Source organism: Mytilus galloprovincialis, chromosome 7, assembly GCF_965363235.1.
Source record: "Mytilus galloprovincialis chromosome 7, xbMytGall1.hap1.1, whole genome shotgun sequence".
Lineage (NCBI taxonomy): Eukaryota > Metazoa > Mollusca > Bivalvia > Mytilida > Mytilidae > Mytilus > Mytilus galloprovincialis.
The window spans coordinates 83,729,481-83,757,305 of NC_134844.1; the positions used below are offsets into that span (position 1 = coordinate 83,729,481).

The 27,825-nt window shown below is 31.3% G+C and overlaps 1 protein-coding gene and 1 long non-coding RNA gene across 4 annotated transcripts in view; both read right to left on the reverse strand.

The window, feature by feature from the left end:
• Positions 1-485: 485 nt before the first annotated feature.
• Positions 486-4,140, reverse strand: LOC143083853 (uncharacterized). 2 transcript variants are annotated; one of them, XR_012980905.1, is made up of 4 exons: positions 4,012-4,140; positions 2,950-3,104; positions 1,585-1,813; positions 486-612 (listed from the first exon to the last, which is right to left on the reverse strand). It is a non-coding gene; the product is annotated as an uncharacterized LOC143083853 (long non-coding RNA). The 2 variants fall into 2 exon arrangements; XR_012980906.1 differs by lacking the exon at positions 4,012-4,140 and adding an exon at positions 3,923-3,942.
• A 14,281-nt stretch (positions 4,141-18,421) lies between these two features.
• Positions 18,422-27,825, reverse strand: part of LOC143083855 (bridge-like lipid transfer protein family member 3B) — a 69,879-nt gene continuing 60,475 nt past the window's right edge. For both annotated transcript variants that reach the window (XM_076260234.1, XM_076260233.1), the window contains exon 18: positions 18,422-26,678. In XM_076260234.1, coding sequence (XP_076116349.1) covers positions 26,194-26,678 — 485 coding nt within the window. In that variant the 3' untranslated portion in view covers positions 18,422-26,193. The remainder of the gene's footprint in view (positions 26,679-27,825) is intronic.

Genomic DNA, 27,825 nt, shown 5'->3' on the forward strand with positions numbered 1-27,825 from the left:
ACGCCGTACGATGAACTATAGTTGTTAAACTCTGTGTCAATTGATATCTTGTGGAGAGTTTTCTCTTTGGCAAACATACCAAATCTCTTTATATCTAAAATGTGAACTTATTCCAATACGAAATAAATCGTTTATGTTGCAGTTTTAATGATTGTCTCCCTGTTTTAGCATTAATCCAGTTGCTATAAGAACAACCACTAGGCTGATTAAAAAAGAACGTCAGTCGCGTGTTTCAAAGTCATGACTCTTCAGTGACAGTCGATTAAACATGTTGAAGATCGTAATCAGTATTTAAATGGAAGAAATATGAAATATCTTGCCAAATCTGGCTACGCCTAACAATGTCAGAGTTAGAAAAAACATCAGGTGATAGACACGTTTTATACGTTTTATAAACAATAGATCTGTAGTATTTGATTTCTTTCATTTTACCGATCAAGATCATCTTATATTTTTTGCAAACTAAAAGAGAAAAGAAGTACATAAAGCTTTTAATGATTCTTTTATTCTTCTAATCTGCAAACGGTGAAATAGTTAAAGTTGAAAGCAATGCTCAGTTAATGAATTACTATCCTTATTTTCCCATTCCCAAGCTTGCTAGTGTACGAAATTCTGAAATAAAAACAATTGATTTTAATGATCTGTTTGAAAAAATAATGTAAAATAATGTATGATTTTATTCATTTATCTTTTCAAAAACAAATTGTGAAAACAAATATTGCAAAATACATTAAGAATTAATATATGTTTTACTCCGTCGCCGTCACTGTTCCATGCTCTTTTCCTAATTATAATATTCCCATTACGATTTATTAACACATTTTTAACTTGCCATGAATAATAGAATGGATGCAGGAAATTCTAACCTTTCCGGGTTACGATGGTTCACCAATAGTTTTAAATGGGGTTTGTTATTGTTTTTGTTTTTGTATTGTAAACTGTTGTCTTTGTTCGTATCTCGTTGATCATAATGTTGTGGGTTTTTTTCGACTTAAAGTGTTCGAATGACCCCCCCCCCAGTTTCATGTCCCCTCTATTTACAACACAATGACGTTCTTAGTCTTTCAGTAGTACCACAACGAATGATAATGGTACAGTTCATGACAATTGTTTAATTCGCTGCATTACACTAACCATTTATGAAGACTTGTAAATTCACAAAAATACTTAACTCCGAGGAAAAAAAGTCTCTTAACAAATATCAAAATCAAAAGTTCAAACACATCAATCGAATGGATAAGAACTGTCATATTCCAGACTAGGAAAAGGCATTTTCTTAAATAGAAAATGGTGGATTAAACCTACAGTAAGCTTATAATTTAGCTTTGCCTTTTCTGTTCTTTTTAGTGTTTTTTTTTACTCTTGTGTTTATGGCTTTTTTTTTTATCTCCTTGAGTTTTAAAGATTTTGGGTTTGGTGTTCCTGGATAAATCTAGCGTTCTACAAGCACAATTATCACGTTTCCTTTTCAGTTTTGCAATCTTAAAAGCTAGACTTATATGAATAACTTATTGTGTGGATAATTGCCAAGCATTCAAACGACAGTTATGACCTTCCCTTTAATAGGCTCTTGTTTACACTTACCTCCCATTTCCAATTCGTTATTTCCGTTTGTATCAATAACAGTCATGGCTTGGTTGAACATTTGTGTCCACTCAAATTTGCTGTATGTCAAGCCAGGGATATTAGCATTTGCATAAAAAGTAGAGAATTCGTCGGCATTGATGTGACCATCATGGCTAGAGTCAATCCAACGAAAAGCCAGTCTAACGCCATCGGTCCCTCTATTTTCAATTGTTCTTTTGTTTACCATCTATAAAACACAATTCATATAAAAAGAAGCAGTTTCAGATGTTTAATATTGTTATTGTACATAATATGTATAATTTGAAATACCATTACCAGTTCAAGAGCAACATTCTGCAAAACCATAGAAAAACAGATAAGGCACAAATATGATAACTGTAATTAACCGTAAGGCATTTTAAAATTATGTCCTCCATTCTCAAATATAAGTTGACATTAAAATTCATATTTAGAATCAAAGTCATGGTTAAATTCGGCTAATTTTTCAATAGAAGATGTTTTTGTTAACATATATACAACAGAACAGAAAAGGATGTTCAAGTCTTTTACTTTTTGTGAAAGTCAATAGAGTATATAATAAATCAGTGATGCATGAAGATTCTTACTAAGTCAATGTCGTTTGAGTATAAGCTAAATTTGAATCCAAACAAACATCAATTATCGTTTTCTAAAATATATAAACGTGTTTTTAAGGTGTTACCTGACATCTTGACTAAAACTAACTCTGTTCTTTTAATTTTCATAATTTTTTGACAAACTATTTACTTTGACATTTTGACAAAAATATCAAAATATCTAAAAACTTGAACCAGACACATTGTCGGTCTAAAACTTGAACCAGACACATTGTCGGTCTAAAACTTGAACCAGACACATTGTCGGTATAAATTGGTTTGATATATACTAGTAGCAGTTTAGCAAACACTAATATTGATCATTGAGAAGCTTCAAATTTTCTTAGCAATATCGGGCGATTAAAACGTTCAGCTAATTTTACAAAGTTATCTCCCTGAAGCCGCTATGAAAAGAGTAATCATCATCCTTAAAATTGCATTTAAAGATATAACTATTTAAACGTTAACATTGATATAAGTTTTACTCAAAATAACCATTTAGCACACATGTCGTTGGGTGAGATACAATATGTACAGCAGCTTTAAAATGATGTCTGACGTACCAAAAAATAATTATAGATACTTCATCACAAAGCGTCGTTTTATTAGGTTAATACACTCACTTTATTAAAAAATAAATTATGAGAATTCCGCTTAATTGGCACGTTTGCCATACTTTCCTTGACGGAAATTCATATCAACCTCCTGGAAAAGAAACTTAACATTATTTTATTAAATGTGTACGTACAGAAGTAGTTTTTTGGATAGCTTCTGCAACGCTTGGTGTAGAATCTCTTCTGGTGAGTGCTGAGAACATCCCTGGGAATGCCAAGCTTACACTCACAAAGCAGCACAGAACGATCAATGACTTCATACTTTCTAAGTTGATATTTCGGTTAATTTCTGAAAAAAAAAACATCTTCTTTATGTGTATACTTTTTTAAAAGAGTGTAAAGCAATTCAAGTGAAAATGATTTAAATATTGAGACAGCGAAAAACTTTAACAATTTCGTAAATTAGAGACATAAAAATTAAGAATGACAGGTAATTGATGAAAATTATTTAATTTTTAATATACTAGTAACTGGCAAAAGTTTTATAAAATATATTTATGACATTTGTATGAGAGAGAAATTTAATATCGTACCATAAAAAGACAATGTATAAAACCCTAATTAACAACGATCACATCCCTAGACTGAAAATTTCAAATAAAAAGGTTGAATTTGGTAAATGTGAAACACATAGCACACAATAATTAGAATGGCATATAATGTAGTATATCTTTTTTTTCTAAACAAGCCACTAGAACCGATTGAATCGTTGAAAGAAATTGTACAGCGGAAATTCAATTCATAAAAACGATAGAAAGTCGACGGTTTGAAATTATTGAAAATTGTATTTATCTAAGGAGATTGTGTGAATGAGCTAATACGCTGAATACACACAGAAAAACAGATGCAAATGTATAAGTTGAAAATAAACTGTCAACGCCATGAGAAGAAACGAATTTAAAAAACACAAAAAACAGTACACAAACCACAACATCTTGTCTCATTACATTATTAAATCAGGAATAAAACAGCTTTTGTATACACGTTCTATTATTATTATTTCATCTAATACCTTTAAAAACAGCACATATTTTATTGGGAATTAAAAAAATATATAGATTGTCCTTCTTTGTTCATTAAAAATATGCACTCATAATTAAAAATTACCCTTCTGACACAGCTATATCGGTGAATCCTCGTTTTATTGGTAGCAGAACTTTATGAAAATAAAAAAAACTTTATTACGCAATGCTTACCTTCGATCTCTGAATCTGTTATGATTGCCGCGGATGGGACTTTCCAGGTTTTATACAAAGTGGCGTAATTGATAAATTAGTCAAACCTTTTAGTAAAATGTTTTTTAACCAGAATTATAAAGGTGAAATATGATAAGGTCTTAATTTGCGGTTATCTGCAAAAATAATTGATCATTCATATTTGGATTTCAAATTTAAACAGGCAATTTAAAAAAAATGAAAATAATGACTTGTAATACCATTTTTTTTTATACATTCCACGACATTGTCACACTGAACATTAGTTATAGATTACAGTGTCACAGCCCACGTATCCGAGTATTCATTAGATAAAACGATTTCATGTCACGGGATATTCCGTCATATCATTTCGAATAAGGACATTTAAGCGCATTGATAGGACATTTGAGAGATAAAAATCGGATGTTTTAGCGCCAAAGTAAAACCCATTTCAGTGCCTGATTTTTAAACCATTTTAGCGTAAATTAGAATTGTCAATGAATGCACATTTTAGCTAAGAAACGTCGCAAGATACTGGTGTCACCTAACGTTACATACTGGAAGACGTTATCCAAAATAAAAACGTTAGAATGCACGTTTTTCATATGGGTTTCTAAAATTAACGGATATTATGAGCGAAATTTTTGAACTTTAGATTCATGTTTTCTTAGATAATATACTAAGCTTTTTATCAACAAATAAAAATTGAATTGAAACTATTTGTTTAATAATCATTTTAATCACAAAAGCAATCGTTTTTTTGTAAATACACTACGCACTGCTAACATGGATAATGCACTCATTTATACACTGCAGAATGTCGAGGCGAATGGTCTACGGTATATATAGCATGACAGGGCCATTAAGTTCTGCACAAATATATACAATTTACAAAGGAATCAGCGGGAACAATAGCTGTTTTCTTTTCTATGATTTTGTATTGTAGCGGATCGGCCTGTCGATCATTATAAATTCCAGAAAACACTTCATGCAGCTCCGCGAGGAATTATAGCCCCCATCCCATGAATCGGTATTGAGCTTTTACTTAAAACATTTGAAGTTTTCTAAGTAAGCAACAAAAATAACCCGTATTCTGCAACGTCTGTGAAAATCGCAATAATGACAATTGACGTAAATTTTGTATATTTTGTTACATAACGTTAAAATCGTATGTGGGGACATTGTATCGGACATTATAGTTTTATCCGATATCTCGTATTTTAGATTAAATTTATGAGAATTTACTACCAAAATAGAGATAACTGTTTGTACTTTTTTCCCTTATATTTTATTTTATGTAGCGAATAGCTCTGTATTAAATAAATATCACGAAAAAACAGAAAAACGTTACCCTACGTCAATTGGGTTTGAAGGGGACAAATTGTCGGACATTGATATTCGACTCGAATAAAAATAATTTGTTATTAAAATCCCTGATTATTGCATGAGGCGAAAGTGTGAGCTTTGTACAAAATACTAGTATAATAATTATTTACCTACCACATGGTGATTGCTCTGGTGTCCCTTTTTATTTGGACAATTTAGAAAAATGACGGCATTTTTTTGTGCATGGGACACATAATTTGCATCATCTAGATCCTTTTTTCTCGAAATTCCGTCTTTTCAAAGAAAAAACCGACATTACATCATCGACCAATTATGTCGTGCTTGTTCTAGACAGACTTTTATATTGTTTGGTGGAATCTTTTATATGCTTTTTACAATATTCCGAATTTCCCAAAACTTAAAGTGTAACGCGGGACAAGGAAAAAATATTAAAAAATGAAGGTTTAATTGATCTTCACTTAATGAAAAAAGTCTGTTACATAAACAAAATTGCAATATTCTGAAAGTAGAATTTAAAAGCTTTAAAATGATATATAACACTTTAGAAGATCACTTTTAATGTTTATTAATTAATGACTTGAATGTGTCTTGTCCGCGATTTCACTAAAATAACACCAGTATCGTGCGACGTTTCATAATATTTTTAACCCATTATAATATATAATAAATTAATAATTTAATATACTCAAGACAGCACAATATAAAATATATGATGTCCATGTACAGCACTACATGTCTGAATGATTTACTCAAATGTTATAGTCTGGAATTTATTAATAGTGAAGGTTTATAATGAGCTCTGGATATATCCCCTGTACAATACTGTTGAATTGCATTAGGAACTGTTCTTTCTCTTTGTCTTGTATAGATTTTGGTGGAGATTAATCTATACGTCATATTCTTATATATGTTTTTTGTTTGCAATTTGAAACTAGTATCAAGAAAAACACAAATAACTATAACATTGCTCATTATAATTGACATGGAACGATTTTGGACCAATATTTGTAAGAAATCTGACTTGTACTGCAGTGATAATCTTGAGCAAATAACTCTAGGCTCAAATGGAAGGTAGTGTAATTTTTTTTCTCAAAACAAGCCGTTAGATCCGGTTGATTCATATAACGGATACCGAACGTCGATTAGGAGTTAGTTGTATGTTAACGACATGAAAAACAAACGATCGCATTTGACTTTAACTAATAAATAACTTATTAAATTCTGTTTTGTTACATCGTGTGACCCATTTATTTGGCAATCGCCAAAGGCAGTTAGCAGGGTTTAAGAACATCAGTTGTTCGACTTGTTAGTCAAATTCGTTTCATTAAAATATACTTTTCACTTTTTTGGTCTTTTGTTGGAAAATGTTGTTTGTGCTGTATTTAGACCCTTCAACAACGAAATTGATACACATGCACACGTATACAAATTGCAGTTTTTATCCGATGTAATCATAGGTTTGAACGTAGTTTTCAATTCAGACTTGTTTATACTTTTTCGTTTGGGCTTGTATCATATTTTCCCTCCGGTTTATCTGATCCGTTCATCTTATTTAGACTCTTTAAATTCAAGAGTCTATACTAATTTGAGGTAAAATTTATTGCCTTTCAAATACCGTTTCGATTCATAACATCAATGAAGAGACATTTATTGTCGAAATTCGAATCTGGTGTACAATATTTTTTGCACCTCATGTTTGTGGTATAACATTTTTGCCGCAAAAGTTTATTGTTTTCTGTTAAGCATTAAATTAATAATAAGATCCATTTTGCTATATCTTGTGGTCAATTTATTTGTCAATCGCAAATGTCAGTTAGCAGGGTTCAAGAACATCAGTTGTTCGACATGTTAGTCAACTGTGTTTTATTAAAATGTACTTTTCATTTTTTGGTCTTTTGGAAAATGTTGTTTGTGCTGTATTTAGACCCTCTAAAACGAAGTTTGTTTTACATGCCAACATATAAAAAATGCGGTTTTTTCCAACGCAATCATGGGTTTGAACGTAGTTTTCAATTTATATATACATATACATATAAACAAGTCTAAATTGAAAACAACGTTCAAACCATGATTGCGTTGGATAAAAACTGCAATTTTTATACGTGTGCAGGTAAAACAAATTTGGTTGTAGAATGGTCTAAATACAGCACAAAATCATTTTCCAATACATTTATATATATATATGTGTGTGTGTATTTGTTACAATAAATCAAAAACTACGACTTTGATAAACCACAAGGGTTTGGTAGGGTAGATAAATAAAAAAGAGGATCCAACAAAATAAGGCGCGAAATTATGACTGCCTCGTGTAAAGGGTAGCAATTTAGTCTCTCAAAAGCCAATTAAGGATTCCTGGTAGCTTATCCACCAACCAGTGATAAAGTTAAAAAATCCATTTCTAATTTGATGTTATAGAACTTTTTTTCGAGGTTATTGATACTACTCAAGTATGAACAATATGTTAAATTACTGTTCATGATGCAAGAAACATTTAAGTCAATATAAATTTGTACTAAATCTAAAGAGCTAACAAATAAAGAAAAGAACAACAACTATTGCCAATGTTAAATGTTCAAGGAAGTATCAAATTATGTCCTTTCCTTATTTTCTCGTGCCGGCAGATAAAAAAATTACTTTATTCCTAATTGAAATAAAAATATTACCAACAATTAGCGATAACTACACTTAGCATAGTGTATAATTTGATATAAGTGTTCGGACTTTTCGTATAAAGATAATGAACATTGACAGACCAAACATACTTTTAAATGAATGATAAAAACGGTTATAGCAGGAAAAGATCTCTTTCTTCTATACAAATAATTGGTAGCTTTCACATTTTTTTTTATTCAAATTGAGGGAAATTCGATAAAAAGAATAGAAAGAATTATATAGAACCTCACAGATTTTGCCTCATTATACTGCCAGTAAGATAATTTTTTGTTAAATTTCAACTTTTAGCTTCTAATCTCTAAATTTGTATAAAATAGCTCTGACGTCATATGAAACGAGAGACTGGTGAATCTCAATACTACACATATGTCTATACAAAATACAATGTTTGATGCCAAGTCAAAACAGTTGTAAGCATGTGGTGTTCAATGGGCATAGAAACAACGGCGATAGATGAGCGATTTCATTGTAAGGTTTGTCGCAGTTGCAGTCCCCCTCCCCCCCCCCCCGATATATTGAATATCTTAATGTTCCTTTTTTTAAAAAAGGGATTATCAAAACAATCATTATGATTTTATCCAACACCAAGGTTTACATTAACTAAAACGATTGATCAAATCTACATTGCCCTTGATATAAACTGTGTGATATATAACCTAATTTAATAATGTGACATCGGGATTTACTTAAAATTACTTTGACATACAATAAAAAAATAAATAGCAAAGTTGTTTTTTCAGCAATAATCGAAAATGTCAACTTGTTTCTAAATAATAGCGAATACTGATCATTAATTTTTTGTTGTATCATATACAAAGGTCACAATTGAGAGTTTATCATTTAAGTCATATGAAACTTCAAACTATAAAAAACAGTTTATGGGTTTTTTTTTATAAATAAATTGCATGATAAAAAATTGCTAGTTTTTATTATAAAACGTATGTACATATATTAATTTTTTCTAAAGAATGTTTTTCAATATGTACAAATTTTTAAAGAAATTTACTTTGTTTATGTGTTGGTAGAAATTCGTCAACATGTTTTCCATATGCAGTTACCTCAGCATGAACTTTCTCGTAAAAATCAAGCGATCACAATACGCAGGTTCGAAGGAAAAAAACTTAATTGGCAGAGAGAGTCAACAAACGAAAACATCGCCCCGTCAACAAAAAAAAACCTTTTTCTTACATGAATATCCTTGCTTCTTTGTTGAATGGTTGTTTATAGAGGTGACAATCGGTAAACTTCTTCTTCAAAACACGACCATTAATTAGCTGTCATATTTCCACAACAAACTTGACCGAGTGAAATATTTTTTGGACGATTATAGGAAATGGATACGTAAAAAATGATAAAATCGTACACAGCAGTTTTGATATATGTGTGCATAGGTTCAATAATTGAGTCATTATTTTTCACCGGTCACTCTTTTTATTTTTTATATGACGTGAAAGATATTTTATGCAAATTTAGAGATTAGAAAATAAAAGTTGAAATTGAATTAAAAATTATCTTACTAGCAGTATAATGGGGCAAATAATGTGAGGTTCTATAATAATTTCGATTATTTTATCGAATTTCCCTGAATTAAATAAAAAAAAGTGATAGCTACCCATTAGTTGTATAAAAGAAAGAGATCTTTTCCTATTATAACCGTTTTTATAATTCTTTTTAAAGTATGCTTGGTTTGTCAATGTTCATTATCTTTTACAGCCAGTCCGAACACTTACACCACCTGAGATCACCCCAGATTTTGGTGGGGTTCGTGTTGCGTATTCTTTAGTCTTATATGTTGTGTTATGTGTACTTTTGATATTCTGTTTGTCTTTTTCATTTTTAGCCATGGGGTCGTCAGTTTATTTTCGATTTGTGAGTTTGATTGTCCCTCTGGTATCTTTCGTCTTCTTTTATATCAAATTATACTCTATGCTTAGTGAAGTTATCGCTAATTGTACGTATAATTTTTGTTTCAATAAGGAATAATTTAAATTTTGGATGTAACACGTTTTCTGATTGGCTGACGTTATTTTGTTATCAGACATCATAGACATAATTTAGTCATGTGACCATGGCGTCATCAACGTTTTTTCATGGCTTTCGACGGTTTAAAATGAAATTTAGAATTAAATTATAAGAAATGACTGTAATATTTTTTCTAACTATTCGAAATAACATAAAAAATGTGGTGCACACTGTAAAATAACCCACTACGCGTGTTATTCAGTGTGCACCACATTTTTTATGTTATTTCTTCATAGACAGAAAAATATTACAGTCATTCTTTAAATAGCGTAATTTTTAATCTTCCGACAAGAGAAAATAAGGAAAGGACATAATTTGATACTTCTGTGAACATTTAGCATTGACAATACTTGTTGTCCTTTTTTTTGATTTGTTAGCTATTCAGATCAAGTAGAAAGTACACATTCCAACTTAATCTAATATTTCTTGCAACATGAACAGTAATTTAACATATTGTTCGTACTTGAGTAGTATAAATAATCGCGGAAATTAATTCTATAATATCAAAGAAGGAATGTTTTTTTAACTTTGGCACTAGTTGATGAATACACTTTTAGGAATGCTTAATTGTATTTTATCCTATGAAATCGTTTTATTTACTGTATACTCAGAACGTGGCATTGCAATCTTAAACAAATGTTAACACTAAAAGTATAAAAAAAAACATTGTTTGTCTTAATTTGCATGAATAATCACTCGACTTTCTCCAAATGTATGACTTGAATGTTTTTATGAAATAAAACGCAATGTGCAGTAAACATGTTTACAATTAGTGGAATGTAATGTACACTGGTTTCACGTTAAATTTGTTCACATCTATACACCTTTTTCAATTGCCTGTACATAAAATTTGTTCAAACTTGTAACACTCATAATGTCATTTAAATGTTCATTACGTACAATGCAATTTTTTGGACGACTTTTCTAGCAGTCAGGGAACGACCATACCATGTACACAGATTTATCAAGTGCTATTCTGCCTGGCGGAAACCTTTCGAAATGTTTTAAACTGAACCGTGGTGTGCGCTAAGGTAGTGCGTTATCTGCCAAGTTATATCTGATCTTTATTAACGATTTGATAATTGAACTTGAATCTAGCAACAAAGGAGCATTCTTATATGACATTAAAAGTAGTTCTCCCGTTCAAGCCGATGACATTTTTCTCATTGCCACAAATCACGAATCCGCTCAGAAAATGGTATCAATATGTGAACAATACAGCGAATGGGGGAGCTTCTCCTTTTCACCCGCGAAAAGCAAACTTCTTCAATTCGGCAAAAAAACTAACAGGTCTGTTGTAAACGTAGAATTCCGATCGTTCATAATTTATAACACCATCTTTGTAGAAAATAACAGTCACGATTTATTTACACTACATATATATGTTCCGGACCATATGAGTATTTGGACCATACGCGTATGGTCATGACCATATGCGTATACTCATATGGTCCAACCATACGCGTATGGTCCGACCGTACGCGTATGGTCGGACCATATGAGTATATACTCGTTTGGTTACAAGAGTGCGCACGCTGAAAGGTTTCGCCTTCTATACTAATCATTGATATTATGTTGATAATCCTAAGTATAAAGCTAAGCTTTATTACAACTATAACATAAACAGAACATTAACCAAGATAACTAAACAAAGACCAATGAACCTTGAAAATGAGGTCAAGGTCAGATGAACCATGCCAGGCAGACATGTACAGCTAACAATGCTTCTATACAACATATATAGTTGACCTATTACTTATGGTTTAAGCAAAATAGACCAAAACACAAAAACTTAACACTGTGCAATGAACCGTGAAAATGAGGTCATGGTCAAATAAAACCTGTGCGACTGACATAAAGATCATAAAATATTTCCATACACCAAATATAGTTGACCTATGGCATATAGAATTAGATAAATAAACCAAAACTCAAAAACTTAACTTTGACCACTGAACCATGAAATGAGGTCAAGGTCACATGACATCTTCCCGCTAGACATGTACACCTTACAATCATTCCATACAACAAATATAGTAGACGTATTGCATATAGTATGGGAAAAACAGACCAAAACACAAAAATTTAACTATAACCACTGGACCATGAAAATGAGGTCAAGGTCAGATGACACCTGCCAGTTGAACATGTACACCTTACAGTCCTTCCATACACCGAATATACCAGCCCTATTGCTTATAGTATCTGAGATATGGACTTGACCACTAAAACTTAACCTTGTTCACTGATCCATGACATTAGGTCGAGGTCAAGTGAAAATTGTCTGACAGACATGAGGACCTTGCAAGGTACGCACATATCAAATATAGTTATCCTATTACTTATAATAAGAGAGAATTCAACATTACAAAGAATCTAAAAACAAATTTCAAGTGGTCACTGAACCATGAAAATGAGGTCAAGGACATTGGACATGTGATTGACGGAAACTTCGTAACATGAGGCATCTATGTACAAAGTATGAAGCATCCAGGTCTTCCAACTTCTAAAATATAAAGCTTTTAAGAAGTTAGCTAACGCCGCCACCACCGTAGCCGCCGCCGCCGCCGCCGGATCACTATCCCTATGTCAAGCTTTCTACAACAAAAGTTGCAGGCTCGACAATAAACGGGCCGGACCATATGAGTATTTGGACCATATAATAATATGCATGAGAAAACTTAAAATAACAATGATTACTACATGCAATAGTATTATTTACAATTCAAAAACATTAAATATTGATGCCAAAGTTAGTTTTCATCGTTAATGGTATTCTTGCATGGATGCGTAGGGTGACATTTACGTCCACACGGTACCATAGCTTTTCTTGGATCCTGGGTCATTCCGATGTGTCTACGGTGAAAAAGCTCTAGATCTCCAATATCGTAACATGACTGAAGTACATCATATCACCAGACAACTTTTAAAAAATAAACAAGTGTCCTTGCCACTGACGTCATTCTTTTTTTTTTAAACAAAACACTATAAGTATAAAAAATTATGAATATTGCACTGCTAATGCTAATTATATTAATTTTCAAAAGTAACCAATTTATTAGACTCTTTATCCTGTCGACCTTTAGGTCAGATTATAGTAAAACAGTTGACTTCTTGTGTAACAGTTCATTAAGATATTTTTGGAAGTTATCTTCCCAGGTCGACATTTTACCATTCACTCGTAATAACATATCGGTAATGAAAAAAATGTGTTTACTAAAGTTTTGACTAGTGATGAAATTTACTTTGTGAAACTGCTTATTTTACTTTTATCATCTTGTTATTACTAATTTTTAATGAAAAAATGACCTTTGGTAATTTTTTTTAATGACGTGACAACTAGAAGGGTTATATAAAGAGGTAATCATAAATGTACCTCTTAATTACCCCGACCATATGAGTATGTACCCATATGTTCATGACCATACGCGTATGGTCCAAATACGCATATGGTCCGGAACATATATACAGACGTTACATAAAATACAAAATACACGTTATAAACTCTGACAGTTCAAACATTCAGCCATCTTGTTTATCCGGCAACACATCTCCCCATCTCACGTCACTATTACACAACGTCAAACGTACGGGAAACAACGTTAACACTGTTTTGCGACATTACGGACAGGAAAACAAATTCATATTCACAACACTACTCCCTCTTTTCAAGTATATTTCGTCCTCGAAATAAAAGATAATCAAGACAAATTGCGTTTTCGTGTTTTCCAGTTCATCTCAGGTAACATTGACGATCTACAGGAACAAACATCACGTTTATATATAACTGTTTTCATAGACGTTACTATTTTTGAATAGGGTGAACTTGGCACTTCCACATACACGTTCTTTATGTGTGAAGTCCTTTTTTACATATACTGGTGTCGGTAATTTAGAAAATGATGAAACTTTAGGTTCGTCGTAATTGATCGCCCCAATACTGTTAGACGTATAAAACAGAATGTCACTTTGCTCGAAGGGTGACCCTTGTCGAACGTTAACTGTCTCTACCACACCGGTGATTACTGTCTGCTGTTCAACGTTCGCACGTTCCAATGTAGGTGTCTCTAGCTCCGAAACTTGTGCGACTTCTACTTCAGTTGCTTTAACAATGTCACTAACTTCCTTACATTTCAATTCAACCTTTCTAACCCTAACAACTTCTGTTTCACCAGTAACCACTGTCTACTTTTCAACCCGCTGAAGTTTCAAGATAGCTATCTCTTCGCCCAAAACATTCGCAACTTCAAAATCAGTTGCCTCAATACCATCACAAAGTTTTTCATATTTCAATTGATATGACTCAGCGATGCAATAAACAAACTGTTCACTCAGATAAACGAAACTATTACGTACATTTAATTTACAACAGTATATTTGTCTTCTTCCAATTTCTGGCTACTATTACAAAACTAGTGTCCTTTTTCATATCAAAGTCAGTATTTGTGGAAACGTTCTTCTTCCGAATATCATTCTCTGTGAAATTCATATTACGCTTAGTTCCTATTTCAAATTTTTTCTGAAAGTCACTGTCGGCAGTGCAACGCGATTTTTCTACGAACTTTAAAGATTGTCTGCAATGTTCTTACCACAATATTTCTTTGATAAGTTCACTAACTGTTGACGGTTCTTTAGTCATAACTTTATATCCAATGTCACCATTAGGGTATCCATGTATAGCATACTCAGTAATCAGCTTCCCTTATAAATCCTCGTTCACACCAGGGAACGATTTCCGAACATTTATCTCAATTCTACATACGTACTCTTGAACGCTTTCACTTGTAAACATAGTTATATTTATCAATTTTATTCTGCAAATCTGAGCAGTCTCAATATCACCAAATCGACATTTTAATGCAGAATACAAAACATTTTAGGAATTTTTGGTCCTCATGCTCTTCAACTTCATACTTTGTTTGCCTTGTAAACATTTTCTTATCCCAGGTATAGATTACCTTAGCCGTATTTGGCAAAACTTTTTGGAATTTTGGATCCTCAATGCTCTTCAACTTTGTAATTGTTTGGCTTTATAAATATTTTGATATGAGCGTCACTGATGAGTCTTCTGTAGACGAAACGTGCGTCTGGCGTACTAGATTATAATCCTGGTACCTTTGATAACTATTTACACCACTGGATCGATGCCACTGCTGGTGGACGTTTCGTCCCCGAGGGTATCACCAGCCCAGTAGTCAACACCTCGGTTGACATGAATATCAACAATGTGGTCATTTTTATAAATTTCCTGCTTACAAAACTTTGAATTTTTCGAAAAAACTAAGGATTTTCTTATCCCAGGCATAGATTACCTTAGCCGTATTTGGCACAACTTTTTTGGAATATTGCATTTTGGATCCTCAATGCTCTTCAACTTTGTACTTGTTTGGCTTTATAAACATTTTGATATGAGCGTCACTGATGAGTCTTATGTAGACGAAAACCACGTCTGACGTACTAAATTAAAATCCTGGTACTTTTGATAACTAGTATCACCAGCCCAGTATGTTGACTTGAGTTATCATTGATATGTTCATAATTATAAATTAAATGTTAACAAAACTTTGAATTTTGAAAAACTAAGGCTTTTCTATCTCAGGAATAGATTACCTTAGCTGTATTTGGCAAAACATTTAAGGAATTGTTGGTCCTCAATGCTCTTCAACTTCGTACTTTGTTTGGCCTTTTAAACATTTTTTGATTCGAGCGTCACTGATGAGTCTTTTGTAGACGAAACGCGCGTCTGGCGTTATATATAATTATAATCCTGGTATCCATGATGAGTTTATTTGCAACCACTGGGTCGATGCCACTGCTAGTGGAGATTTATTTCCCCGAGGGTATCACCAGCCGAGTAGTCAGCACTTCTGTGTTGACTTGAGTTATCATTGATATTTTCATAATTATAAATTAAATGTTAACAAAACTTTGAATTTAAAAAAAACTAAGGCTTTTCTATCTCAGGAATAGATTACCTTAGCTGTATTTGGCAAAACATTTTAGGAATTTTTGGTCCTCAATGCTCTTCAACTTCGTACTTTGTTTGGCCTTTTAAACATTTTTTGAATTCGAGCGTAACTGATGAGTCTTTTGTAGACGAAACGCGCGTCTGGCGTAATATAAAATTTTAATCCTGGTATCCATGATGAGTTTATTTATAAAGATCTCTGCGTGGTCAATACGAAGCATATTCTAAAGAATTACCTCTCAGAGAAGTAACCAAATAAAAAAGCCATATCACTAGGTGACCAATGCAAACGTTCACCTAAAATAGAAAATTTCATCCAGAAACCTTCAAAACGTTCAGTACCGTCAAACTCTGGTAAGTCACACCAGCTCATGGTTATTATATATCAAAATGAAATGCTGACAAATATAAGTTATAGACAAATATAACACGTCATAATGTTGATTTCTTTCAAATTTGCACCTTAGATTATCATTTTATCCTTGATGCTAAAAAATGTTTAATTATTTTCCGTCCACTTTTGCCGATTAAATGCTTCTCTGTAAATCATACGGTCGAATCTAGCTGTTACAATTCCAATATCAGCATTAAAATGGTGAATCTTATTTAAGTAATCCATTGCCGTAGCGTCATTCTATTGAACTGTACACATTTGGTCACGATCGTATTGTCCAATAAATCTGTTTACGGTACCTTCATTGTTTAATTTCATATTTCCTCCCCTTTTTAAAATATACAGTCTGTATAAAAATATAAACCATCTGTTTCCGTAGATTCGTTTCTGTTCGCTGCCACCAATGTTGTAAACGTAGAATTCCGATCGTTCATAATTTATAAGTTAAAACCATCTTTGTAAAAAATAACAGTCACGATTTATTTACACTACATGTATATACAGACGTTACATAAAATACAAAAAAAAAACGTTATACACTCTGACATTTCAAACATTCAGCCATCTTGTTCATCCGACAACACATCTTCCCTAATCACGTCACTATCAAACAACGTCAAAAGTTCGGAAAACAACGTTAACACTGTTTTGCGACATTACGGACATGAAGACAAAGTCACATTCACAACAAGTTCCAAATATATTCCTATACAACGAATCTATTGTATCAGTAAAAAGTGCAACACATGTTGGTATTTCAATAGACACCTCGATGAAAACAATGGATCGTACATTAAAAGCGTGTCGAACCTTAAGAGCAACCACTGCGTCTGTGATTCGCTCCGGTATTCATCCTGCTGTTCTCAACCCTATAGTATGTGCAAAGATTATTAACTTCTTTACTGATGTGAGATCTTGTGCAAGCTGTCTAAAACAGAAACACTTATGTTAGAACGAACGCATCACTATGTTTGTAAGTTTATTCAGGGATTACCTAGACGGACAAGAACTGATATGTGCCTTTCTCTCATTGGTTGGTTTAACCTAGACAGTTTTATTAATCAACGTAAGTTACTGTTCTTCGGACGAATTTGTAGTTTCCCACAAAGAGCAATTTCATTTCGTATTCTCGTACGTAAACTTTTTGAACTCAAGTATTTCAATCAACCGTACATCAATTGCGCATCAGATTTTTCAAAGGACTGTGTGGATTTACTCTTCAAATACCATTTATCGGACTATTTAACAAAGTCTATGGATAGCGGACATTTTCCGTCTCAGCGTATATTGAAGCGAATAGTTTACAGATCTATTTTTGAATATGAACTAAAGGAATGGCAGCAACATATAAATATAGATAGTGACTTTTACATATTCAAGAAGAAACAAAGTATTTCAGCCTCATCATGCAAGGACAGTTGCATTAGACTTCCGTATTTACGTAAAAAGGCAAATTACATGGTATCCCTGTGTTGCCATTGGTTCATGTGCGTAATATTTGTTTTTGGTAAATTGTTTTGTTACAAATTAGACTGTTAGTCTTCTCAACGGAATTATTTGATATTTTTATGACAGGGTGTAGTATAACCTACTATACGGTATGGTTTTTTTTCTTGTTGTTGACTGTGCAATTGCCTATAATTGCTTATATCCACTTCATTTGATGGGTAGTTGTTTCATTGGCAATCATACCATATGTCCTTTTCTATATAAAACTTGTGTTCTATTGTGTGTAGTCATGTCATTCAAGTGATGAGAAAAGTTCACTTGGTCCTTTTGGCTAGGCAAGCTTAAAAAAAAATCAAGTAGTTTCAGACCCATGAAAATGAGGCCAATGACAACGAATATATGACAGACAGAAACTATGTATCATAAGGCATCTGTATGAAAGATATGAAGCCTCCAGGTCTGCAACCATCTGAAATAAAAAGCGTTGTACAAATAGATCACGCTACAGCTTCTGTCATTTTCGTTGAATATAAATATAAAAAAAAACAAAGATTAAGTAAAGGTGAAAAATTTATTTCTATACCTATAACATAATTATGTATTGTGGCAAAAATCCTGGTACAACAATCAACAAAAAAAGCACTATAAATAATAAAGAAATCATTATGTTCTAAATTGATTGGCATATAAAAAACTGATAAAATATCATGAATTATTTCTGAATGACAGACTGTATAAAAAAACCTCAACCTGACTTTACAGTTTTCTTTAATTTTTAAGGATGCATGCTATTCCTATGAAAGGTTTGTATCAATCATAAAAGTATTGAAACACATTCTACTTGTGTTCAGTTTTGTTTTTCTAGCGTCAGTAAATCATTTTCATAAAGTCTAAAACTGCAAATTGATGCCCCACCCTCCCCAGAAAAAATATTGAATTTGTTTAAGGATTGTATTGAGTACAATTCTGAAAAAAGATTTTGTCTAACAGTACTTCTACGTTTAATTCTGTTGTGTACCCTTCAAATAGGCTTCATGCTAACCACACTTGTTTTGTTTATAGGTAAAATCTGTTTTTTCACATGCTTGTTCAGATTTTTCCACTTTGTTGTGATATAAGTTTATCCAGGCTTTTAATCCCATCACCGGTAACATGGTTTCCCTATGCACATGTATTAATCATGGTTTCTGGCATGTCTTGCTATAGTAAATACAAATGTACTCCACTTTTTCTGTTTCAGGAGATTTGAGAAAATTGTTAGTCTACCACAATTCAATGTTCTTTTGGTTAACATGTGTTATTATTAAATAAAACTGCTGTTATTAAGTATAAATGTGAATATGGGTGGGTTTTCAAACGATTTTTTGTCACCCCCTTAAATTTTAACTTCTTGATAAAAATTGAATTATCACGATAATAGATTTTAGATTGAGTCAAAATACATATTGTTTGTATTTCATAAAAATAATGTACTTTATTCTTGTAAAAATTGTAAATACACATTTTTTTTTAGAAAAATCAATGAAACTGCTTTTATGTTTACACTGATATTTCACATTTAACTTGTATTGTTATTTTTTGAATTTATTAATTTCATCTTATCTGTATTAAAAAAAAATTAGGACGACTACTTTACCGCAAAATTATTTATAAATGTTTAAATATTTAACAAGTGTCATGAAGATTGTTGATACATAGTCTTTGCATTTAACATTTTGTTTCCAGTTAGTTTGTACAAATACATGACTATGAATTTAGTTATTGGTTATAAGGTACATGTAAGATGAGGAAGAGCAACAATTAACCATTTGAGATCAAATATTATATTTTAACAAATAACATAAATAGACAACTTATTGAAAGGAATTTGTACAAATTAAAACTTGTAAAACTTGAAAAAAATACATACAATTTTAATCTTGAATAAGTCCTAGTGTAAAGACTAAAGGTATTTATTTTTTCAAGACACACAAAAAAGGCAAATAACAATTGATGTTTTCTGCCTCTACTTAATTAAAGTGAATTCAATGCAAACTGAATTTGTCCAGGCCCCTCTCCCAAACAAAGGTTTTCACACTGCAAGATTCTGTCAATCAGCCACATAAAAAGACAAGCATATAAATTGCATAATATGCATAATTATTGAGACTAGAATTTAACAAAAAACAAATAAAACAAATATGTTCAAAGGAAACAAAAGCAAGCAATGCATAATAATAAAACTATTATGAAATTCTATAAGTAAACACATAAGACTCTATAAATTAATGGATTTCTTATCTACATTGCCTCAACATATAATACAGAGACAACCCAAAAGTAATTATTTGTTTCTCATGGCTTTTCCTTTGACAAAGCATTATACTGGTTGGAAACATCCTTGTAATTATGTAATATAATTAGTAATACATTGTTAATTTTCAAACCAAAATCACAGCATAAATCAATAATATCTTTATTGTATATTCTCTCTATATATTTCTAATACTGATATAATATAATATTTATAGACAAATAGATTGTATAGTGTCTACTATCAATTCAATGGTAGAGGTTGGGAGTTAACCAATTAACCATGGCAACTCTTCAAACACAATACTGTTATTCTTAATTTTTTGGGTCATTCACATATCTTCAAGTACTATTTATATTGATGCAGCAAAGGTCAGGAATGTGACAGTCGTTATCCCTTCATTTCACATGTTTGAGTTTGATAAGGGACTTTCTGTTTTGAATTTTCTTCAATAACTATGTATTTTTTTGTTATTTTACTTTTTGCGTGAGAAAAAAACTAATTTTAATTTCATGTACCAAGGACATTAGACATAAACTATTAAAAATTAAAAGTATTTAAATCCTAATAATATCAATGTTGTAAACTTAATACTTAAATGCAAGAAAGTTATGATTAGAACGTTAATTTATCGGCAATTAGAACATTTTCCCTTTGATCTTACTGCCTACTATTTTCAATATCATGGACGATCATGGACAGGACTTGATATTCGAAAATATTAGGCAATGACGTCATGTATCAGTGCAGTATCAGTGCAGTAACATCACATGTTCAACGTTTTCTATGCGTAACAGTAGTTTTACTTATTATTTCAATTAACTTCATATCCTTTACAAAAAGCATAGAGTTACGACAGATTGCCGATAAAAAGAATAATGGCATTTTATTTTTTGATACTGACTTTATCAGCTCGAATATCAGCTCGCCCTGGTGAAATGATCATAATGTGTCAAATTAAACATCTGTAAAAAAAAGTTTCAGTAAAGCTGAGTTTTGTCTTAAGGATACTTCAATTATAGAATAGAACTTTTAATAATTTGATAGAAATATCCTGTACATTTTTTTTTATGAATAACTAAGAAACAGAAAATCGATATTCAGAAAGCCCTTAGCTTATATAACTGAATAACAACATAAATTAAACCTTTTCCATTGCAAGTTTACAGCATAAAATGTTACAATACTCATTGCAAAAGTAAGGATGATTCTTTAAGAAAAAAAAAATAAGCACAGCAAACCATAATGCATCAAGCGTTTTTTTCTCTCTACATGAATCTACAATTAAAAGGTATACGAATTATATCTATTGTGTCCAGTAAAAAAGCCAATTTAATTTGATTTAATATCTAATTAATTACATTTGGTTCAAATAAATGTATACCTAATTAATTACATTTGGTTCAAATAAATGTAAAAATCAATTAACTACATTTGGTTCAAATAAATGTATAACTAAACTAACTATTTCCATGCATGGTTAACACTATATCTAAAATTAAGTGGTCAAGATATTTTTGATTTAATGAAACAAAATTTTCTTGATATCATCTATAAAAAACATCATCTACATCTTTATTAATTTTACAGTGCCACTAGTTTTTTGTGTGGAATGTTAAGTATTTAATATATATACCTGGTAAATATGTTTCAAACTTCGATGTAATGTGAATTTACTTACAATTCTTATAAGGTCAACATGAATATGCATTGATTGGTTAATCAACATGAATATGCATTGACTGGTTAATCAACATAAATATGCATTGATTGGTTAATCAACATGAATATGCATTGATTGATTAATCAACATGAATATGCATTGATTGGTTAATCAACATGAATATGCATTGATTGGTTAATCAACATGAATATGCATTGATTGGTTAACTGATTGATTGATTGGTGTTTAACACCCCTTTCATAGCATCATTTTAATTTGTCTATGGAGGAAGCTGGAAAGCCCTGGGAGAACAACCAACCTTTGGTAGGAAATCTAACAATCCTATTATTGAAGGTTGAGGTTGAGTGCACCTGCCACATGCAGGATTGAAATTCACAACGTCATTGTTGAAAGGCTAGTGATGCAGTAGATCTTCTACTTAAGGTGGTACCTAATACACCAGGGAGATAACTCTGTAAAATCAGCTAAACGTTTTAATTACGTTGTGCTGTTAAGGAAATATTAAGCTTCTCAATGATCAAAATTAGTGTTTGTCAACCTGCTATATAACCAGGGTAATTTTTCTGATAAATTGGTTGGTTCAAATTTTTGGAATTTTTATATTTTTGTTAAAGGGTCAAAGTAAATACTTCGTCAAAATTTTATGAAAATTAAACGAGCCAAATTAATTTTAGTGAAAGTGTTGGGTACCACCTTAAACCTTCCAGCCACTGAAACCCCTATAAATTTACATGATATATAAGCTACTCTCTTTTCAGTAAACACCAATCAATTAATCAATCATTCTTACTCAGACTAGCAATTATCTATAAACTAACTTCAGAGTTCACTAAGCAGCAACGATATCTTATGTATATCTAAGAAAACTAAAAGTTCAGATATTTACATCAAATAACAAATTGTTTACAAATTGTTACACTAAATATGAAACAATGTTTTAACATCTAGTGTACAAAGTACATATGTCTAATGTAATTACAATGATATGAAATATGGAGATCATTTTACAAACCATGAAATTCTATGAACAAAAGTTAGATGGAAAGCAGTTGTCTTACACCTTTAAAATGTCTAAATGTGTACATATATATAATTTACGATTACAGATGTATCTCACATTACAATCGAATTCATTGTTCATATACGTGTAACAATAAAAACAATAGATGATAAATCCACCCAACAAACATTGTCTTATCGGGGCCTTTTATAGCTGACTATGCTGTATGGGCTTTGCTCATTAATGAAGGCCATACGGTGACCTATAGTTGTTAATGTCTGTGTCATTTTGGTCTTTTGTGGAGAGTTGTCTCATTGGCAATCATATCACATCTTCTTTTTTATATTGAACTACCATAAATTCTAAATGGAACTTTTTTTAGAAAGATAAAAAGAAAATGCTCATAAATAGAAGAATGTCTTAAGTTTATAAGATGAATTTTGTACCAAAATCATGTGTACTGCTCTTCACAGAAATTGTAGAAGAGAAACTCGCTTTTATTTTCTGATCATAGATAATCCATCAATCTTAATAAATTTTGAACAACTTATCATGGTAAGTTCAAGTATTGTTAATATGTTATGATATGTTAGAACATTATTTGCCAATACTAATGCAATCCTTTTATAGTTAGCATATAGGAAAACATTTGAAATCAGATGGAAAAGCATTTCCACATAACATACATCATTTTCAATATAAAACCTACCCTACATTAAGAACCTGAACATTAATGTCTTTGGCCTAGAACCAAGTATCACAGATAACTCAAGTATGAGACTTCTATATAGCTTCTGATAAATTATTTTTAAGCAAAAAAACTAGACAAATCCTATTATACTATATAATTATCAAAAATGTTTTATGTAAAGTGACAATAGTCAAGAAATTCCTGTGGTCCTACATCCAGTCAATACTTGGTTTTGTATTGCACAAGGTCAAACTTTTCTGAGTCTGTTTATGAAGTCTTTACACTTAATCCATTGGATGTGTATTTATTGATTGATATTTTAGTTTTAGAAATATATAATAGTTAACAGTTGTTATTGTTTGGGGTTAGCCTTCAGTAACTACTAGGGATCTTAGATAGGTACTTTGTGTGTATTTTTGTTAGTTGTTTATTTTTGCTTTATCCAAAACTGCTGACTCAAACTGTTGCAGTGTCTTCTCATTATTTTCTGTTATTCAACCGTACAAGATTAGGTTGAAGGTTGCAAGCTCACAAACATGTATAACAAAGCCAAATTCTGTTTATGTCCAATGAGACTGTAATTTGTTTAATGTTGTTTAATGTTGTTTATTGCTGTCTATCATGTTTGTTTCGTTCATTATTTTAGCATAAATCAGGCTGTTGATTTACTGTTATAATTGTTTTACATTTAGTGATGTCAGGGCTCATTGTTGAAGACCTGATATTGTTTACATCCATCTCCATTTGTCACAGATGGATTGTTGTAACATCGGTAATCAGACATCTCCTTATGTTTTACTATGATTAATTACTCCTTACTGACAAATTTACAAATATATAGAAACTAAAAGTAAAAAAATCATGAGGGCAACAACAATCAGAACTTAAAGCGAGGCAGAAAATACAAAAGCCATTTAAAAGCCAAATTAAAACATTCACAATGTTCTACACCCAAAAGGACAAACAATGATCCACAAGCGATCACACAGAAAATTACTGACTAAGCAACATGAACTTTAGAAAATAGGGTTGTATGTATGTTCTCTGGTGGATAAACATGCCCTGCTTCCTGATATGGCACTCATTATGTTGAGCATGGTATGTCACGTCCAGTGAAATTTCTACTTTGATCTAATGGGGAACGAACTCACAGAGCTATACTAATAACTTCTAACACCAAACAGTCTGTAAAACATACCATCAAACTAGCCCTTACAGGGTGAATACAATATAGATCCAACTATGAGATTACGGAGTCAATATATTGTTAGACCCAACACAATATGCCAATGCAAGCTATTCCACTTTGCCTTGTATAGTAAAGTATATAGTTCTTACCAAGGATTTGTTTCCTGTTACATATATCTCTTATATTGGAAACACACACAATCATTAATTGCAATAAATTAATAAATAATTTCACAGATAACAAAACAAACATACTGAACAGGAAAAAAAATCATTATTTTTTTTCTGCAAAGGTTAACAAATACTATATTTTGTAGACTACATTTATATTAATACTGTTTTAAATGTATTAAATATGTTTTACATATTTTACACACTTATATATTAATTATTTAACATATATTGCATATGATTTTTCATTTTGAAAACTATGTATAATATATATCACTTATGTATTTATTGTGTTTATAATTTAACAAAACCTGTGGCTTTTTTATGATGGGGCTTCTAGGAAGATTTATTGGTAACTTAGTTTCCCTCTAAAAATAGATTTTGGTTGTGAAAATATTTACTGAAGTACACAAATCTTCTGCAGCAGAATAGGTGCTTTGAACAAATGTTATGGAAAACACTTAATACCTTTAATGATATTATAGGGTTATTGCATGAATATTGGGGAATATTGTCCCGAGTAGAACTTTATATTGCACGAGCTTGAGAGTGCAATATATGTTCTACGAGGGACAATGTTCCCCAATATTCATGCAATAACCCTTTTATTGTATTTCAATACAATATTTGAAAGTAAAAATTTGGTTAAACTAAGATTTTGTCGTTGATGACGTCATGCATTTTGAAGATTTATTGCACTAGTGCAATATTATAATTTATTGCACGCTAACTTTTGGTTACTTTCTGTGTGGAATATTATATTGCTATACAATAAAATTTTATATCATTTTTATGCTCTTTATTATTTTTGGAAATAAATATAATAACTTTTCTAGACTAAAAGTTCCTAGCAACTTCTTTCTTTGTCAGTTTTTTTTCTAGATAAAAAATAACAAGAAAAAGATAATTTTATCAAATTATGATTGTGTATATTTAATTTTGTGTTTCCATAGATTTTATATTAAATGTGTCCAAGAAAAAGAGCCTTCCTACTTTACTAAAGCATCCAAAATTCAAATACAAATTATTGCTATCTTTTTCTCCCTTTATGTGAGTGAATATCAATATAAAGAAAAACAAATTATTCAAATTACCTTTTTTTTTTCTTCAAAAGAATGAAAAACAATTTAAAAAGTCACTGATTTTTTACAGCTAATTCACTCAAAGCATTTATGCTATCATATAATATACTTTACAAAAATTAATAATAAATGAAGCGGATATGGATAAATTAATAGTGTAATGCCACATGAATAAAACCAAAAATACAAACTCTCGTTATTGGAATGTATTTTTTTTTTGCTATGATGTATTTGACAATGTGCGTTTATGGTGCAACTGTTCTGACTGCATCAATTCATCCTGCATTAGTTTTAAAGTAGAGATCAAAGATTCTTTTTCCTGGTTGACATGCTTCACTTCATCTTCTAAAGACATCACTCTTTCTTGCAATTTCAAATTTTCATTCTCAATACCACTAATGCCCATTTCAATCTTGGAGTTTGTCAGCTGTGACATTTTCGTTAAGTGTTCCTCCAGTGATTTGTTCTCTTCTTGAAGAGTGTCACATTTTGTTGTGAGTTCCATAGATATTGCATCAACTTTTTCTTGCAATTTCAATTTCTGCAATGACATTTCGTCCAATAAAATTTTAAGGTTTCTATTTTCTTCTGAAATTGTTTTCAATTTTTGATCAATGTTGTCGTCTGCATGATTATTCCTTTCAACTTCTGCATCTTCAGTGCGTTTTGCTGCTTCCTCCATATTGTTTTCTCCTTTTGTCTGACCTACAAAAAATCAGAATTTATTCAAAGGTTGGCAGTTTTTTCTGGAAAATGCTAAAATAGCAAAGCCAGCAAGTGGCAAAATTGTATTACTTGCCAATTAGTGGCAAAACAAAAGTTCTACTGCTATTCATTACAAAACTTTAAATCTGAAATGTATAACATGCTTTTATATTTATTATCATTATATCTGCACAGTATCTTTCCCCAACAATACAGTAAGGTCCACATTTAATGGTCGCACATTTTCTCTAAATTTTGAAACTGATATTACTTGAAAAACAAACAGTATTATTTATTTACTCACATGAAACAAACCGGGATGCGGTATTCAGTACGTAGGTGAAACTGGGCGATATTTATCTAAACGCACGCAAGAACACCTGTATCGTTTTAAAAGACCCAATAAATTCAAAAGTATGATCATTTATCAACATCTTAAGAAGCACAGTCATCCTATTAAATATTTAACAGTTCAACCTTTAGAAGTAGTAAATAAGCAGCCTGGTGAATCTCATTCCAAGTTTGTACGATCACGAAAAATAAATGAATTAAATTGGATTAAAAAATTACAGACAGTCTACCCTCTCGGTCTTAATGATAATATCATGGGAATTGGCAATATATCAAGAACCGATTCTGTTAACATTTTGGATATAGTTTCTAAAACTGTTCGTAAAAATCGTTCTCATGGACGCAGAAAAAATCGCAATCAAAGAAAATTTCGGACCAACCATACAAATATTTCGGACCTAATTTCCATTTCAAAAAACAACGGCAGACATTATCTGTTAACCAAGCTTTGTTCTTTACCTATAAATAAATTAAATAAAATTTTAGAGGATTGCAACACAATTTCATATTACAGTCCTAAGTATGAAATTGTCCAAATTATAATGGCATATTGTTATTCTAAACTGTTTCCAAAAATTGATCGCCCTGAAGATCATAAAAAACATTTTATTAAAATAAAGTATGTCAATAAAGGTTTTGATTTTGTAAATATTGCCGGTATTTTTAACGACCATTCTGTTAAAGACCAAATTCCTGGATATTTTGATAATACTGAACTCCCTCTCATTTGTTATATTTACAAGAAATCTACCCGAAAATATGTGTTTAATTATAGCAAATTGTGTAAAGATGTAAA